This window comes from Aphis gossypii, unplaced genomic scaffold (assembly GCF_020184175.1).
Source record: "Aphis gossypii isolate Hap1 unplaced genomic scaffold, ASM2018417v2 Contig00201, whole genome shotgun sequence".
Lineage (NCBI taxonomy): Eukaryota > Metazoa > Arthropoda > Insecta > Hemiptera > Aphididae > Aphis > Aphis gossypii.
In genome coordinates this window covers 254907-271258 of record NW_026083025.1, presented here as the reverse complement: position 1 = coordinate 271258, position 16352 = coordinate 254907, and the positions used below count along the sequence as shown (strand labels likewise).

General features: G+C 29.3%; 1 protein-coding gene and 1 long non-coding RNA gene across 3 annotated transcripts; one reads left to right on the top strand and one right to left on the bottom strand.

The window, feature by feature from the left end:
- Positions 1-254: 254 nt before the first annotated feature.
- LOC126553307 (peroxynitrite isomerase THAP4-like) lies at positions 255-1395 on the top strand. Its single transcript, XM_050208455.1, has 5 exons — positions 255-451; positions 608-745; positions 905-979; positions 1033-1119; positions 1348-1395. Exons 1-5 carry the CDS (start codon positions 299-301, stop codon positions 1393-1395), a joined length of 501 nt encoding a protein of 166 aa, XP_050064412.1. The 5' UTR covers positions 255-298.
- Positions 1396-9503: 8108 nt separating this feature from the next.
- Positions 9504-10935, bottom strand: LOC126553312 (uncharacterized). Of its 2 annotated transcripts, none has more exons than XR_007606469.1 (4): positions 10788-10935; positions 10444-10725; positions 9814-10382; positions 9504-9749 (listed from the first exon to the last, which is right to left on the bottom strand). It is a non-coding gene; the product is annotated as an uncharacterized LOC126553312 (long non-coding RNA). The 2 variants fall into 2 exon arrangements; XR_007606468.1 differs by having other exon boundaries at positions 10113-10382.
- Positions 10936-16352: the final 5417 nt, after the last annotated feature.

Here is a 16352-nt window from a genome sequence, read left to right as displayed (position 1 = left end):
TTGATTGTTGACGTCACTGTTATCACACTATCGTAGGCCATCAAGGTTTATAGATTATACTATAATCTATAAATCTATAAACCTTGGTTAGGGCACTATAGAAGTAGGTATAATCACCCGCCATTTTGCGACACAACTCACCAGTTATCACTTATCAATATAGGAAAAATAATAAAAAATGTAATGTCAATGCTTTTAAATCAGAATATTTTTTGACTTTTTGTTAGTCTTGACTGCTTAAGTCTAGTGAAATTAATTTTTATGAGTGGATCCAAGTTAATAAAAGAAACTAAATAAGATGGGCGGATGTACCGCTGTAAACTGTTCGAATTCCCGAAGAAAAGGTATTCGTTTATTTCGATTTCCCAAAGATATTTCAAGACGAAAAATTTGGCTTCAAAATTGTCGCCGTGATAAATGGGTACCTACAGAGTCGTCGGAGTTGTGTGAAGTAAGTTTTTTAGTTTAAGGTAGGTATAATAATTTATGTTATAATATATCTTCTATAATTTACTCCATATATTAATATATTATATTATACTTATAAGAAGTACCTACCTATAATAAGATCAGAAAATAATTTCATATCTTATGCTTATTTCAATAGATTCATTTTGAGGAAAACCAATTCGAACAGCATCGTCTGGATGGTTTAAAGAAACTAAAACCAAATGCAATTCCAACACTCTTTGATGTGCCCAATCCCCCTCGCATGTTGGAGACCAAAAGAAAATCCTTGTATAAGGTATAGGTATACCATTATTAAAACAAATTATTTTAAGTACAGAATAGTAGCTTTGTTATCTAAATTATATATGAAAATGTATTACTATTATTGGTAATAATTTTAATCTTTTTAATGTATTTTAATGTTTTAATGTTGTGTTTATTACTTATTTTACAGACTATAGGAAATTTGAGTAATGATAATCTTAAGAAAAATGTATCTTCGACAGAAAAACGATTATCACAGGCTACAGTAAGTTAAATTTTAAATTATTAACTTTAATTTTAATCTTGTTTATATATTAGTCAATAGAAAGCAATGTTACCATCAGTGCGAATTACTCTGAACCTGTTAGCTGCCTGAGTGAGGAATGTTTGTCACTAGATCCAATAGTAAGTCTAATAAATTATAATATTTATCATTTTGCGGTTTAAATGTTTGATATATGTTGATTTATGTAATTTTAATAAGGTACATGTACAGTTTGAAGGTTATCGGCAAAGAAGTGTTAATTTAAATTATGAATTTATATACATAATTAATACAAACTTTAAATTATACATAATTTTTTTATATTTACACATGGTTCTATTTGTTCAATGTTTTCTTTTGCTTTGCAGGAAGAACTTGAAAAAATTAGAGCTGAAATGAATCGCCTAAAAGATTAGAATGACCACATGAAAAAAAAAAATTAAAGAACTTGAAAAGGTTGAAGAAGAAAACAAGCTAGTTCAGCTGGAAGTTGAACACTTACAGACCAAAGTTAAGAAAGCTAATGAATTGTTACACCAATTCCTTAATGATGATCAGATATCTGCTTAAAGTACACCCACTCGGAAGTGGACCAATGACACTATAGTAATGGGCTTCAAAATGAGGTTTGCCTTGGGAGTCCATGGTTATGAGCATCTTAGGGAAACTAAATATCCTCTTCCTGCATATAATACGCTGACAAGAAGGCTTCGCCAATTTAAATTAAATTTTGGTTTATTCACTGATTTACTTGAGCCACATAAACATAAAGTTTCATGTATGGAAGAAGGTGATAGGTTTTGTTGTACGTCAATGGATGAAATGGAGATAAAGCCACAGTTGAGTTTCGATAAAAATCGCCATAAAATGTTTGGGAATATTACTGTTGGTAATACAACTAAAGAAGGGAACAAATTGTTAGTGGTTTTAATAACCATAACCATAAATAAAAGCATTTAATATTTTAAAAGTTACTCTTTGATATTGATGAATGTTGGTTATGACTATTTTGATTATCATATAATTATTAATGATTATATTAACCATGACAAACACTAATGTTAAATTTAAATTTATGACCAGGAAATAAAAACATATATTTTATATTAAATATTTTTTTATTAATTTTATTAATTTTATTTGCTTGTTGTGGTGGTGCTGGTGGTGCTGCTGCCTTTTTCGCCCTCTCCGCTTTTTGTGCTGCCACATTGGCAGCATCTTGTTTTGTTGTTGCTGCTGCTGCTGGCCGATTATGCCGGCAGTCAGCAGCTTTATGGCCAATTTTTTGGCAAAAATTGCATTCTAGAAGATCAAAAGAATTGAAATTAAAACATATCCATGATAAATTTAAATACCTAATTTCAGGAAGCCCATATTTTGCTGGGAGACATAATTTTGCTCAGTAGATTTTGAGCAATGAAGTTATTTTAAAACAAGACGTTATATCTAATATATTAAAGCTATGTAACTAAATCCTAAAATAACATCACTAACTGTTTAATTTATAATAATAAGTATGAAAAACAAATAAAATCAGTAGTTTTTTAAATTGAAATTAATACAAAGTGAACGCAATAAATGGTATATACCAAATGAAAATATTGAACAAGTTCTTTTCTATAGGTGGACTGAAAAATGGTCAATCACAAATAGATACACCCCTAATATCTTTGTCTGGTTACATTGATTACACATTAATAGGTATGAATTATATATTAAGTTAAAAAAAGAGCTTTATCATTATTGGTTCAAATCAATAAAGTACTTAAAGAGTATTTTAATAGCGAAGTATAAAAGAAAAAATGTATACACTTGCGTTTTAGTTAATTTGTTGTTATTACACGAGTAAGGTTTGATACACTTGACACAGATATTGACTTGATACAACCATTACATTTACAATACAATATATTAAGATAGAACTAAATCAAAACCATAAAAAGAGAGTAAGTGAATTAGAGCTGTGTAGTAGGTTATAAGTGAATTACCCTAATGGATGGTATTAAATTTGAACTCAATGATAATATAATTGTATATCTACGAAAAACGATTCTGAGTGAAGACGATTTGTCAGTGAAGGATATTTTAACTAAATAATCTGAAAATTTTCAATTTAGTGCGTTTTATCAAAATTTGAACTTAAACAGTTCTAAAAAAAAACCATGCATATATTTTTAATATTTTCCAACCGCTATTATATCCAATTTATAGTGAACCGTGTATTAAATACATTTTCAAACTTTTTGACCCAAAGAATAGAATTGTATTGACAGCTTGAAGTAACTAAAACATTTGGAAAATTTTAAGATTTGTAGCAAACGCTAATATGAACATTCAGTGAAAATGTTATGTATCAACAATGATTTGATTTAGGTTACAAAATCCAAAATCAATTATGCTAAAAGTTACCGATTATCCTGAATTTTTTTTTTTGGCACTTAAGAAAATTACAGAGAATTTTAATTTTGACCTCCCCAATACTTTAATTTCACCTTTCTATCGAAAAAGCTACTGAAGTTGGAAATCAAAGTGTCTACCATTTTGAAAGAATAAAAATAAAATTTTGCTATTTATCATGTACACGGACAAAAAAAAATTTAAAAATACATATTGTAAAATCAATACATTCATCACTTCATTCAGAAATTCAGAATCTAAAACTAATTAGTAGGTGTATTCATTGGTAACTTACTAATCCTGTTATTGTTGGGCCATTTGCCCCCGCCCCTGCCGCCTCTGCCGCCTCCTTTTTGGCCACCGCCGTAATTATAAATGTACGTCGACATCTAAACATAAGTTAAATTCTAGCATAAAGTTTAAATTATACATATGAAACATCAGTTGAAAATGGCCGTTCTCATTTATTATTCATAATTTAATAAATGTGACAAAATGATTTTAAAAGTTATGCACTAAACAGAATGGGTAGGTAGTAACGTAACGCAAATTACTAATTACTTTTTCAGTAGGTTTGTAACGCAGTAGTAATTTCATTACATTTTACTTAAAGTAACGCAATTACTTTTTAAAAGTAATTTCTACGAAGTAACACATAATCGCGTTATCATCCATGTTAATTATTTATTTATTTGAATGTATTACTAAAACAAGCCGTTAAGATATTCCAGAAAAATTAAAAAAAGACTAATTAATTATTTTCAATTCCGATAATAGTTAACAATACCCAGTTTTGAAATGGAAAATTTTACGAACCGGAACGTTTATAAAATTAATATGCAGACTATAATATTAATTTTTAATTTTAGTTATTTTAATTCGTGTTTACTTTACAATACAATATAATAATTAGTTAAATATATAATAATAATAAATAATATAAGTAATTTTAAGCTTAAAAAGTGGGGAAGTGGGTATCGCTCCGTTGTACATTAGGTGCCGCGTGCATCACTATTATATATTATTATAAGAGGGTTAAATTTGAATCCAATGATAATTATCATTGTATACGAAAAACAATTCTGAACGAAGATGATTTGTCAGCCTAGGATATAATTTTCAGTGGTTGGTGAAAAAGGTGATTTATGTTTTAATGGCCTGAATACATCAAAATTTAAGTTCTTTTATAATTATTATAAGCTTAACTTATGGAAAATATTGTATTGAATTTTCAACTCTTAGCTACTTATACAAACATTTTTATGAATTATACCTACAAAATAATTTAATAATAATGTAACGTGATAAAAATAATTTTAAGTACCTAACGCAAATGTAATTTAAAATAAAAATATTTGAAGAAACTATTTTTTTCACTGATTTAAAATACAGCATGTCCCACGCGAAATATTGAAGCAATCAAATAAACTTATAGAAATATAGAATGGTGGAAAAATTATTTAATTTTGATTTTTAGAACATGTGTTTCGTGAAATTTTAATTTTTTTTACTATAAATAAATCATATTCAAAAATTGTAATTGATGTAACCAAATTAATTATAACCATTAAATTATTTAATATTGAACATACGTGCAAAGAAACATAAAACATTAAATAAATTAAATACTAGAAGTATTGTACTTACAGTCTTTATTTAAGATTTTTTTTTTTTTGTAGATGCAAAGCGATGCTATTTTGTTTTATGGATGCGTCTAGGTCGCAAGCTGATTGAGTAATGAAGGCAGAAGGCAATAGCCAATAAGGCATTGATTGACGCTAACGCTATAGCAACATTCTCAACGTTTACGCAGGCACGCGGCATAATGTTTTACTACCACGAACTATTATAAATAATCTAAATTTAAAATAAAAATATGGATCAAGTTATTAAATTTATTTAAGCTTTATTATAAATAACATATGCTTTACTGTAGATGTTATTCTGCTTATGCGATAAAGTATAACATTAGGTAACATCTCAAACAGTTTCTTCGAGGTTCTTTTTTATTTACATTACATACATTGTTCACAACAGACTTCTATAGTTCAGCACAGTCCATCTCTATAAAACCATAAAATACTTATCAAAATGGTTTTTACTTTTTTAGCTTTCAATCAAATAATATTGAAAATTTACTATTTAGTATTTATTAGTTTTCCATAATTAAAAAAAAAAAACCATTTATTGTTGTCTCCGTCTTACAAGTGGGTAACATAGCAAATTTACGCTCTATAGATCACGTTTAATTCCATTTATATTTTAGAATAATTTATTTATATTTAATGTTTCGAAGATAATATGTAGTTATATTAGATTACAACACTGAACATATTTTGTCATGAGGTCAACAATATAATATTATAGGTAAGGTATATTCATTTTAAGGTGACCATACGTCACGTTTTGAACGGGACAGTCCCGTTGTCAAACGTGGAATCTTCGGGACGCTAAAATGTCCCGTTTTTAAAAAGTAGACAAAAAAAAAAAAATAATGAAAATAAATTTTCGTTGACGAAATATCGTTTTTATTATATCTTATTAATTCTTATGCGTACATAATAGTATAATACATAGTACGTACGAGTATATTATATAAAAATTAAAAATATTCACAGTGACTGGTTTATAAATTTATAATTACACTATCGTTCCAGTACGAATCGATCGTCACCCGTATTCGTATAAAATATATCAGATCTGTATGTATTGTGTGTGTGTTGTGTACTCCGTGCGATCGAACGAACCACGATATAATAATTCCGGCAGTCGCTCGATAATTTACTTGGACGTTTATAGTTATATTATGTATTATAAAATAATGAAGAAATTATATAAACAAGAATATTATGTTATACTTGAATATTAAAAATTTTTATTTTCCATCCTTCAGAGTAATCACCGTAGAAAAATAAAACCGATTAAATTATGGTGGATACAAACAAAGTTGTAAAAGGTAAAAAGCCCGCAAAAATAAATGATATCCCCAACAAAAACATAACAGTTAAAAAAGGCCAAGTTCCAAACTCCCTCCCAAAAAAGTTGGCCTATCAAAGTAGTGAAATCTTCATTGTGGCCAAGTTTTAACTATTTTTTAATTCATAACCTCAATGCACTCCTACAAGAGCAACACTTCTCTGTTAGTTGTATTGTTTAACACTTGGTCAGTTTCTGAATGAATCATAAAACATAATTATCGAATGTGCTCACTTATGAGTTACGAGGGTGATGGGGAGCTACCTATTTATAGACAACTGAAATTTTCAATTTTTCTGAAAATTGTTTTTTTATGTGTCGATAAAATCTTTATTAAAATCTCTATCAAAATACTTGAAAATTTAATGCAAAGTTCCTCATAAGTTATTCTTATAGTGATCAAAAAATTATAAGAATAAATAGGCACAATTTTTTTTATTAGCATTTGAAGTTCAAATATTGACAAAAATTCGTCAAAAGCATGAATATTTGCAAATTATTTTGTAGGTATAATTCATAAAAATGTTTCTATAAGTATCTAATTGTTGAAAATTTAATACAAGATTTTTCATAAGTTTAGCTTACAATTATTATAAAATAACTTAAATTTTGATGTATTCAGGCCATTAAAATACAAACCACCTTTTTCATCGACCACTGGAAATTATATCCTAGGCTGACAAATCATCTTCGTTCAGAATCGTTTTTCGTATACAATGATAATTATCATTGGATTCAAATTTAACCCTCCTATAATGTATAATAGTGATCCACATGGCACCTAATGTACAGCAGAGCGGTACCCACTTGCCCGCTTTTTTTTAGTTAAATACATATAAATATAGAAAAGATAGTAAAAACAAAACATTTTTCAAGTCAGGTAAAAATATAAAAAAAAACAAAATTGTACTCCAAACAAATAAATGCCCGTTCAGCAGAACCATTTGCAACAGGAATTGTTAAGTTTAATCGAATTGCAATTAAAATATTAGGAAATACATCTTTTATTTTTGTTTCCTCAAACCATTCTAATATTTTATGCACATTTGAAGCATCAAATGGTGGTTTACTGAGATCCCAATACTCTCTAAATTGAACAAATTAAAAAATATGAAATAAAAAAATTCGTATAGCCCGTACAGATAATTAAATGTTGATGTGTCTAATATCTATGAGCTAATGCGTACTCTAAACTCTTGTCATTTGATAGAATAAGAAGTACACAACAAAAGTACAACACTCATAAGACGTAGGTACCAATAATCAAGATTTAAAATAATAACACAATAAGTATTATTATTAGTTATCATGCATTATTCTGTCAGACAGAATAATCACTATAGTGGCATTTCCCACACGCGCTACAGGGCTCAACAATCTATAAATAGATTATATACAATAAAAACTCGAATAATAAATTATTAACAAAACTATTGATATATGAACCTAACCTATCGCTAATCAAACTCAACCATCGAGAATAGAAATACACACTGTAATATCTGTAATTTCTTTATTCTGTGGTAATAGTGAAATACTGTATATTCCACAAAAACGTCAAAAACATACTTAATTATTTAATATTATACGATATAACTTTTTTTTAATAAATAATTTAAATTTTTGTGACAATGATATTTAGAATTCTTAATTTTTGTCCGGGGGGGCCCCATAACATGGGGGGCCCCATAACATTGTGGGCCCTGGGGACGCGACCCCTCTGCCCCCCCTTAGTTAGGTTCATTTAACACACATTTAATTAAAATTAGATTGGGATTCTCTTGTTTTAAGATAGCATAGACACCTTTATTTATTTCAACCATTACGCTCGCATTATCTGATCCGATACCAATTAAATTTTTTATGTCAAGGTTGTACTTTTGTAATGCAGATTTCATTGCATCAACTATTGCTTGAGCATTACACTCTCCCAGTTGTTCTAATGCAAAGAAAGTTGTAACAATATCATTTTTGTCTCAACTGTAATAAATTATTGCCCATACCAAGAAATTTTAAAACTGATATATCGGTGGATTCATTGATAAGCAAACTGTATTTAGACGTTCCTATATCTTCCCTCAATTTTTTTTTATAAAAAATGGGGCTAAAATGTTAATGATAATACTAGAACATTTTCTTCTATGTATTTTAATATTATTCCCAGTAAAGTTAGTATTGCACAACTCACTTAAATGGTCAATTGCAATAATTGCACTGTGTGCACTTACAAATTACGCCATACTAGCTTGTGCATGTTGCATTTTAAAATTATTAGGTTTAAATTGAAATGATCCAGTACGTTTTATGTATGTTGCACCTAGTGCAGATTTATGTTTATTACAATCGCTGTTAGTTACTAAGTCAGCCTTTCTTGCACGGATAGTACAACAACATACCTTACAATAAGCCTTTGTTGGATCATCCTTCACCTCTTGTAACCAGTCCATAAATAATTTATCTTTCTTCCATACTTGACGGAACTTTTGGGTGTATTGTGGCTTTCCCATTGTTCACCTTTATACTAAATACTGTAGTGTCAAGCAAGTTAAGTAATGCTAAAGTGTGTATTATAATTAAAAAAAAAACCAAAAACACAATAGGGAAAGGGAAACTCAGTGATTTGTCGAGTGCTAAACTGCAATTAAAGAAAGAATTTTATTTGGAAAACACAAATTACCAGTTTTGCAACAATTGTTCATATTTTTATACTCTTATATTTGATTGTACCTGCTAATTGCTATAGTACTACAGTACTATTCTATAATAATGTAACATAGCTTTAGAATACTACATATGCTTAAGTCTTATATTATATAATACCAGTTTCTAACCCAAGTACTAAGAAAGTAAGATATATTATAGTCTATTAGTCTATAATAGTAATTACCATGACAAAATAAATAGGTGTCTACAACATTAGGGTGGAATGAAACAATTGAAAAAAAAATAAAAAAAATTTTTTTAGTTTTTAATAGACATTTTTCTTATGTATTTCAAGAGTATTAAAAAGTACAAAAACTTTGGAGGTCATGGGATAACTTTTTGAGGTGCTGCCACGTACTTATTTATTGTACGCATAAATACATAATGTAAATTTGTTTTATTTTAATTTTATATTATTGTTTACCAAAATAATAATAACAATTATAAAGTTACTTATCATTAGAATTTTACTCATCATATAATTTTATAATTTAAACAATTTATATTCTTTTTTTGTATTAAATGATGGCATTATAGCCCGCGACTCAATTCTAGCTCGTATAAATCCATCTCTTGCTGATTCACCACAAACCGCAGTAGATGCATCGGTTACTAACTTAACGGCTCTCTCAACAGCTTGAGTATGAAATGGAAATATATTAATGTACTCAGCAACTTGTCCGGACATAACAATCTGAAAGAAACAAAAAAATAAGTATTTAAATTTAATAAACAGTTTTGTAAAGTATATATATTACTCGATTCAAAACTTCATTTTCAATCATTGATAATAAACAAAACAAAACAAAATTAATTTTTAAGCAATTGATTTGCATGAAACACCGTGTGATTGCGCGGTGCGCGGCCATCTAATAGTCGTCAGCTCGGTGCCTACAGGGTTTTTTGTATTTTTGCATAAAATTAACAGGGATAATAGCCGAGTACGAGTGTAATCTAATGGTGCAAGTCTCATTTCGATCGCACAATTATTATTTTTTGCACGGTTCTTCCATTTTTAATTTATTTAAAATAATATCGAATTTAAATAGTTCATTACATTTTGTTCATAGTTCCGTAATGTTTGACGTATGTATCGTGTATTTTTATGTGCAGGTATAGCTTTAAATGGTTTAAATTTGCCATCCGGGAATTGTGTGGTAAATGGTAGTAAATCGCTTCTCTCGTATAAGAATACTCTATCGCCGTATCTTCGCGGAAATTTTACATAAATTTCATGACCATTCATCAGGTCAATTATTCCTGCATAGTACGGCATACCTCTTTTCGTGGCGTTCACCGCCATTTCATCGGTTAGTCGGTTTTGTCGCTAAGCATATAATACATTATTGAACACCTACCATTGTACAAGTTGGTTGATAATAACCTACCCATTCACTTATGGATTCACTAGTAGATGTTTCACGCTCCCTAGAACAGCCGGCTGCTGGACTGCCTGATCTTGTACACACTATATTATCATCATCTACACATGTTGCTTCTTCTTGACATAGAGGCACCTACCGACGAGGCACAGTTGATGGGCTGGTAACTTCTATGGGCACATAAGTAGATGTTTCACTCTCCCTAGAACAGCCAGCTCCTCTATTCTCTGACATTGAACACACCTGTGTTTTGGACTCGGGACTAGGGTCAGCTACGAATTGACATTTCTATAAATAATATATCAATTATGATTATATAGTTTCTTTTATAAATGAAAGGTATTACATACATGATTCGGTTTGGTTCGATGACAAGCTTGTTGCAAAAGGTGCCTATCATTTTTTGGGTACCTTCGTTTTGGTCTAATGGACGACGGTACTGGATTTGTAGGATTACCATAATCATGTAGTATACGCATTATGTTTGTTATAGTTTCTGCTGTAGGTCGAAAAAAAGGTTTGTTACTTCTAACCCTCCAGTTATTTCGTTGAATGTAATATGCATCAAAGTCCGTTTCAACTAAATCAATTGATTTGTTGGCACATTTTCTTTGATCGTCATATAGCACATTCAATAAAGGGGTGGTTCGTAGAATCCAGCCTCCTTCAAGGTCTGCAGTCCTAAAAGATTTCGGATTAGCGTTAAACACGATGTTGAAGATGCAATTTACAGTATCCAAAAGTCCACCGCGTTGGTTGGCAGTACGTATTGACGTTACATACCATAGTATATCTTCGGGTAAAACGTCCATTGGATGCCTACCCAAAACATAGCAACAAATTCCCTAAGAATAACGGCAGTAATTTTGCGAAAATGCATATATTTTGAATTATGTAATAATGGGTTTTAAGTGTAATAGTATAATGAGTGTTTGTGAATGCTTAACAACCTATCATAATCATAAGTTTGTTATTCTAATAACTTTGGTATCCTAGCGAGCTACTTCTAACTAATACTCGATTTTTAATTAATTTTTGAAATAGAAATTCGCTCAATTATTCGATTTTTAATTAATTCATTCATAATATGTTTGCATGACACACGGGTGATTCCTTGGTACACGGCCACTTACAGCCGTCAGATCAGTGAACACAGGGTTTTTAATATTTTTAATAACGATGAATATAATAATTTGAAAAATCACATTTACGAGCTGTTTCCCGGGAAAACCGTGGGAGATATGACGAAAATCAATAGAGATTAAATTGTTCTCCGTAAGGATTTGCATAAGTTCTATTATTTAGATTTTTCGAAAACGTGCTATTTAGGTTTTTTAAAAACATCGTAAAATGGCTTTCAAAAAATAAAAGTTTTAAATAATGACTTTTTGGAAAAACGAAAAACTGATCCTAGTGAAGAATTGCTCGGAGAAAAAATCGATCTCTATGCAAATTGTTCGTCCGGCCATCGGTTTACCGTGAAAACGCGAATGAAAACTGACAATTTTATGCTTTGAAAAATCACGTTTACGAACTGTTTCCCGGGAAAACCGTGGGAGATATGACGAAAACTATTAGAGATGAAATTGTTCTCCGTAGGGATCTGCATAAGTTCTATTATTTATTATCTGGCAATTTATTGTTTATCCTATGCATTGAACTATTTAAAACCTACAACGAACAAAAACCTAACGAAGAGGTTATATGGTTTCTTTCCTGTGTGAGCTCTGTTATCGTGGTACTGATATTCCCTTTTGTTTGCAAATCTTTTCCCTCATTTTAAATAGCTTGGATTTTTATACGATGAATCATGATGAGTTTTGATGTGTTCCTTTAAATTGAATTTATAGAAAAAGGTTTACAACATAATTCACAGTCGAAACTTTTGCCCCCGAAATGTGTCTTAAAGTGCCGCACTTGCCTAGTGGTCTGAGGGGACTAGTTAATGTTTATATTAACGGTGGATGCTAGATAATAGATACAAAGATAAGAATAATATAAAAAAAATAAATCAAATAAATTAACAAATAAAAAAAACACTGTCCCTAATACTAATTGCATCGATTTCATCCACGCGATCACGTACGCCCTCTATAGGGTACACGCTACTTGCGAACGATTAGCGTAGAAAGGAAAAAAAATGATTGCTAATCGTATCGATTTCGTCCACGCGATCACGGAAACCCCGTTGAGAGTATTCCGCTTATGCTAGCGATCATCGTTTAGAAAAAAAATTTAACTAACAAAAATACCTGTTAAGTTTTTATAAAAAATACTTTAAAACACAATTATAATAAATACTTGATAGTTTCTATAAATAATCATTTTCAAACACCATTAAATTGACAAAAAGCACAGTGTTTACGGAAGCGGATCGAAACACTGAATGACGCCGTCGCGGTCGCCCAACCGGTATTTTATGTAAAACCCGCCCGAGTATCAGCTAATCAGAACAAACTAACAAATTTCTAGTTAGAAATCAAAAATACCGGAAAATTTCATAGAGGTTATCGACTTTCTTTTAATTTTTTACATCAGATTCCGTCAACTCTATTAAAAAAATCGGAAAAGTCGAGAAAAAAAATTCCGCTTTTCCGGAAAATTTTTCGACAAGACTTTCACTGATCTCGACAAACGTTACCTCCTCGGATTCGTCAATTCAAGACGGGAAAATGACGGAAAACGGAAATATTTACGCAAAACCAGTTTTCGACCAAATCGATTTTTTTTATGGAAGTGTTTTGGATGACCAAAAAATCTTGAAAATTTAATACAAGGTTCCTTATGAGTTGTTCTTATTGTAGCTAAAAAAAATTAAAAATCGTTAGTCACAATTTTTTTTTATAAGCGTTTATAGTTCAAATTTTTACGAAATCTGTCGAAAACGCGAAAATTTGCAAATAAATTTGAAGTTGAAAAATCATAAAATTTTTTGTGTTAATAACTAAGAATTGAAAATACAACACTAAGTGATCCATAAGTTTTCCTTCAAGTATCTATAGAGAAAACTCGAAGCATCATTATAAGAAAAATTTTAAGTGCGTTTGAATTTTAAATTTTTACGAAATCGCGTAACGATAACGATTTATCCCAAACGATTTTAAATATTTGTTATTATTCAAAAAGTATAAGTAGTAGATACATGAAAATTTTACCAGTTATTTAGATTGGAATTTTCCTTACACGATTTAATTTTCAAAATATTTTGAGTTTTTTTGAGTTATTTATAGACAACTGAAATTTTCAATTTTTCTGAAAAATTTTTTTTGAAGTGTAGATAAAATTTTTTTGGCCCTATCAAAATACTTGAAAATGTTATACAAAGTTCCTCATATGTTATTCTTATAGTGATTAAACAATTATATAAATACATAGGCACAATTTTTTTTTTTATTAGCATTTGAAGTTCAAATTTTGACGAAAATTCGTCAAAATTATGAATAATTGCAATTTATTTTGTAGGTATAATTCATAAAAATGTTTGTATAAGTAGCTAAGAGTTGAAAATTTAATACAAGATTTTTCATAAGTTTAGCTTACAATAATTATAAAAGAACTTAAACGTTGGTGTATTCAGACCATTAAAACATAAACCACCTTTTTCACCAACCACTGGAAATTATATCCTAGGCTGAAAAATAATCTTCGTTCAGAATCGTTTTTGTATACAATGGTACCTATCATTGCATTCAAATTTAACCTACCCTAGTCCGAGGTCCACCCCATCCCCTAATGTACAGCAGAACAGTACCCACTTACCCACTTCTCCTAATTATTGATTTTTTTTTTTTTTATTCATCTTGAAATTTTTTAAATTTCCGATTCGACAACTATTGACCATTAGCGTTACATTAATTTATACAATAAGAGGAAAAAAATATTAATTCATTATATACAATGTAAAATATGTAGTTTTAAAAAAAATTTGGTTCATATGAAAAGGTACAATGTACATATAGCTTTATTCTTGTTGTAATCTTATGATTTGGATCTTAAAAAAAAAACCTAATAGACATAATAATACTATAGGTAATAGTACATTGTGTCTAGTATTTTACTGGACATTAGACACACATAACTCTAATTACTAATTTTTCGATGTTTTAATAATTATTCTGCTATTAGTGCTGAAACCAATCCAACCAACAAAATAATAATAGTTTAACTTAATAATTTTTTTGCATTTATTTTATTACGTTAATAATGTCATTTTGTTAGCTAAAACTTGATTTTTAGGCTGTAAGAAGTTTACTGCGTTTGTTAAATTTTTAATATAATATAATACCTTAAAGACAAACAATTATAATTTGAAATTGAAGGAAATAATTAAGTGTTGTATGCTGGTACCTAAATTGATGGTCAGAGTATTTTGTGAAGTCATAATATAATGTATTAAAGCACTACCAGCAGCTTGCAGGGTATTAAATTTGTTGAAATGTAATTTATTGTTTATGCCTTTTCCTTGCTATTTTTTTTTCAAATAATGAAAATAATATTCCTGTACAAATATATTTAAATAATACCAGACTTTGCTAGCTTGTGAACGGTCAGATGTAATACCACGCTCCTGGCGGATTGTTTTTTAACTACATCTATACGGGCAAATCACGCTTGCCAAGCGCACCGGCGCGGCTAGTCGCCAGTCGGTAGTCGGTAGTCTGAAGTCATTGACGTTGTGCATGTTATAGCACGAGTGTTCAATAATTTATTTGTTGTTTGCGTTATCTATAGTCAAATAACATTATTTTATTTGCCCATGAACGCATAATATTTTATGAGGCGATCATAACAGATTGTTGTATATGCACATATATAATGTTATGGATGTGTAAAACGTAATTATTCGACAGCAGCCGTTGATATGGAATACAAAAACTAACAGACATATTTTTGTAAATTCCGTATACCTACCTAGGTGAAAATACGAAATGTCAGTACGGAATGTAAAACACAAAGCGTAAAACAATTGCGTACTATTTACTTTTTCAGAAAAGCTGTTTAAAATGGTTTTTTTTTTTACAAATATCAGTCTGCGCATATTAGTTTACGATTGTATGATAAATAACGCTGTTTACTATTATTTGGTATTCTATCTATTTGAAAAATATATTTTTCTGATCGCAGAAAACACTTGCGTAACGAGGACCATAAGTTATACGAATATCTAGAAATCAATAAGACCTGTAAATTTGGTCCATCGACTGCCATTGGTCATTAATTGATTTATCAGAAACTATAGCTTAGACATTTTGAGTGTCTCGGTTTTCTTTTATATTTTGAACCACAGGTTTCAACTAAAGAACAAAAAATCAAATATTAAATTATAAATTCAACTACCTATTAAAGTTATACTTATACCTACTTATTTTACCAACCAATTATAAAATCTAACTGAATTATGTAGAATCTATTAAAACGTACTAATTGTGTACAAAAGCACATAATTTTTAAATGGACTTAATATTATTATGTATAAACTTATATTGTCCTGTAAACATTTTATTAGATTTACCTTGCTTGAAAATAATACCAACTGGTTCTATTATTTTTTATTCATATGTTACTATTTACTAAATAACATATATTTTCACCTATTGTGACATAAACTAACAACGAAACCTAAAATAAATGATAATAGTTTATAAAGTTAGCTTAGGATTATTACCAATATCATCGATTTCACTCAAAAACATTTTGAATTTATGAACAATTGCATGAAATATTTTTATTGAATTATTGTTGAGTACAATATGCCCATCAATATATATGTTTTTTATTTCACTGTTGTGTAGTACATTAAAAATACCATTGTATGAATTAAACGGCTACATTAAATACACGACATTATTGCATCAATAATTATAGTTCCTATTTCAGGAATTTCACAGCTAAAACAAACATATTTTATTTTATTT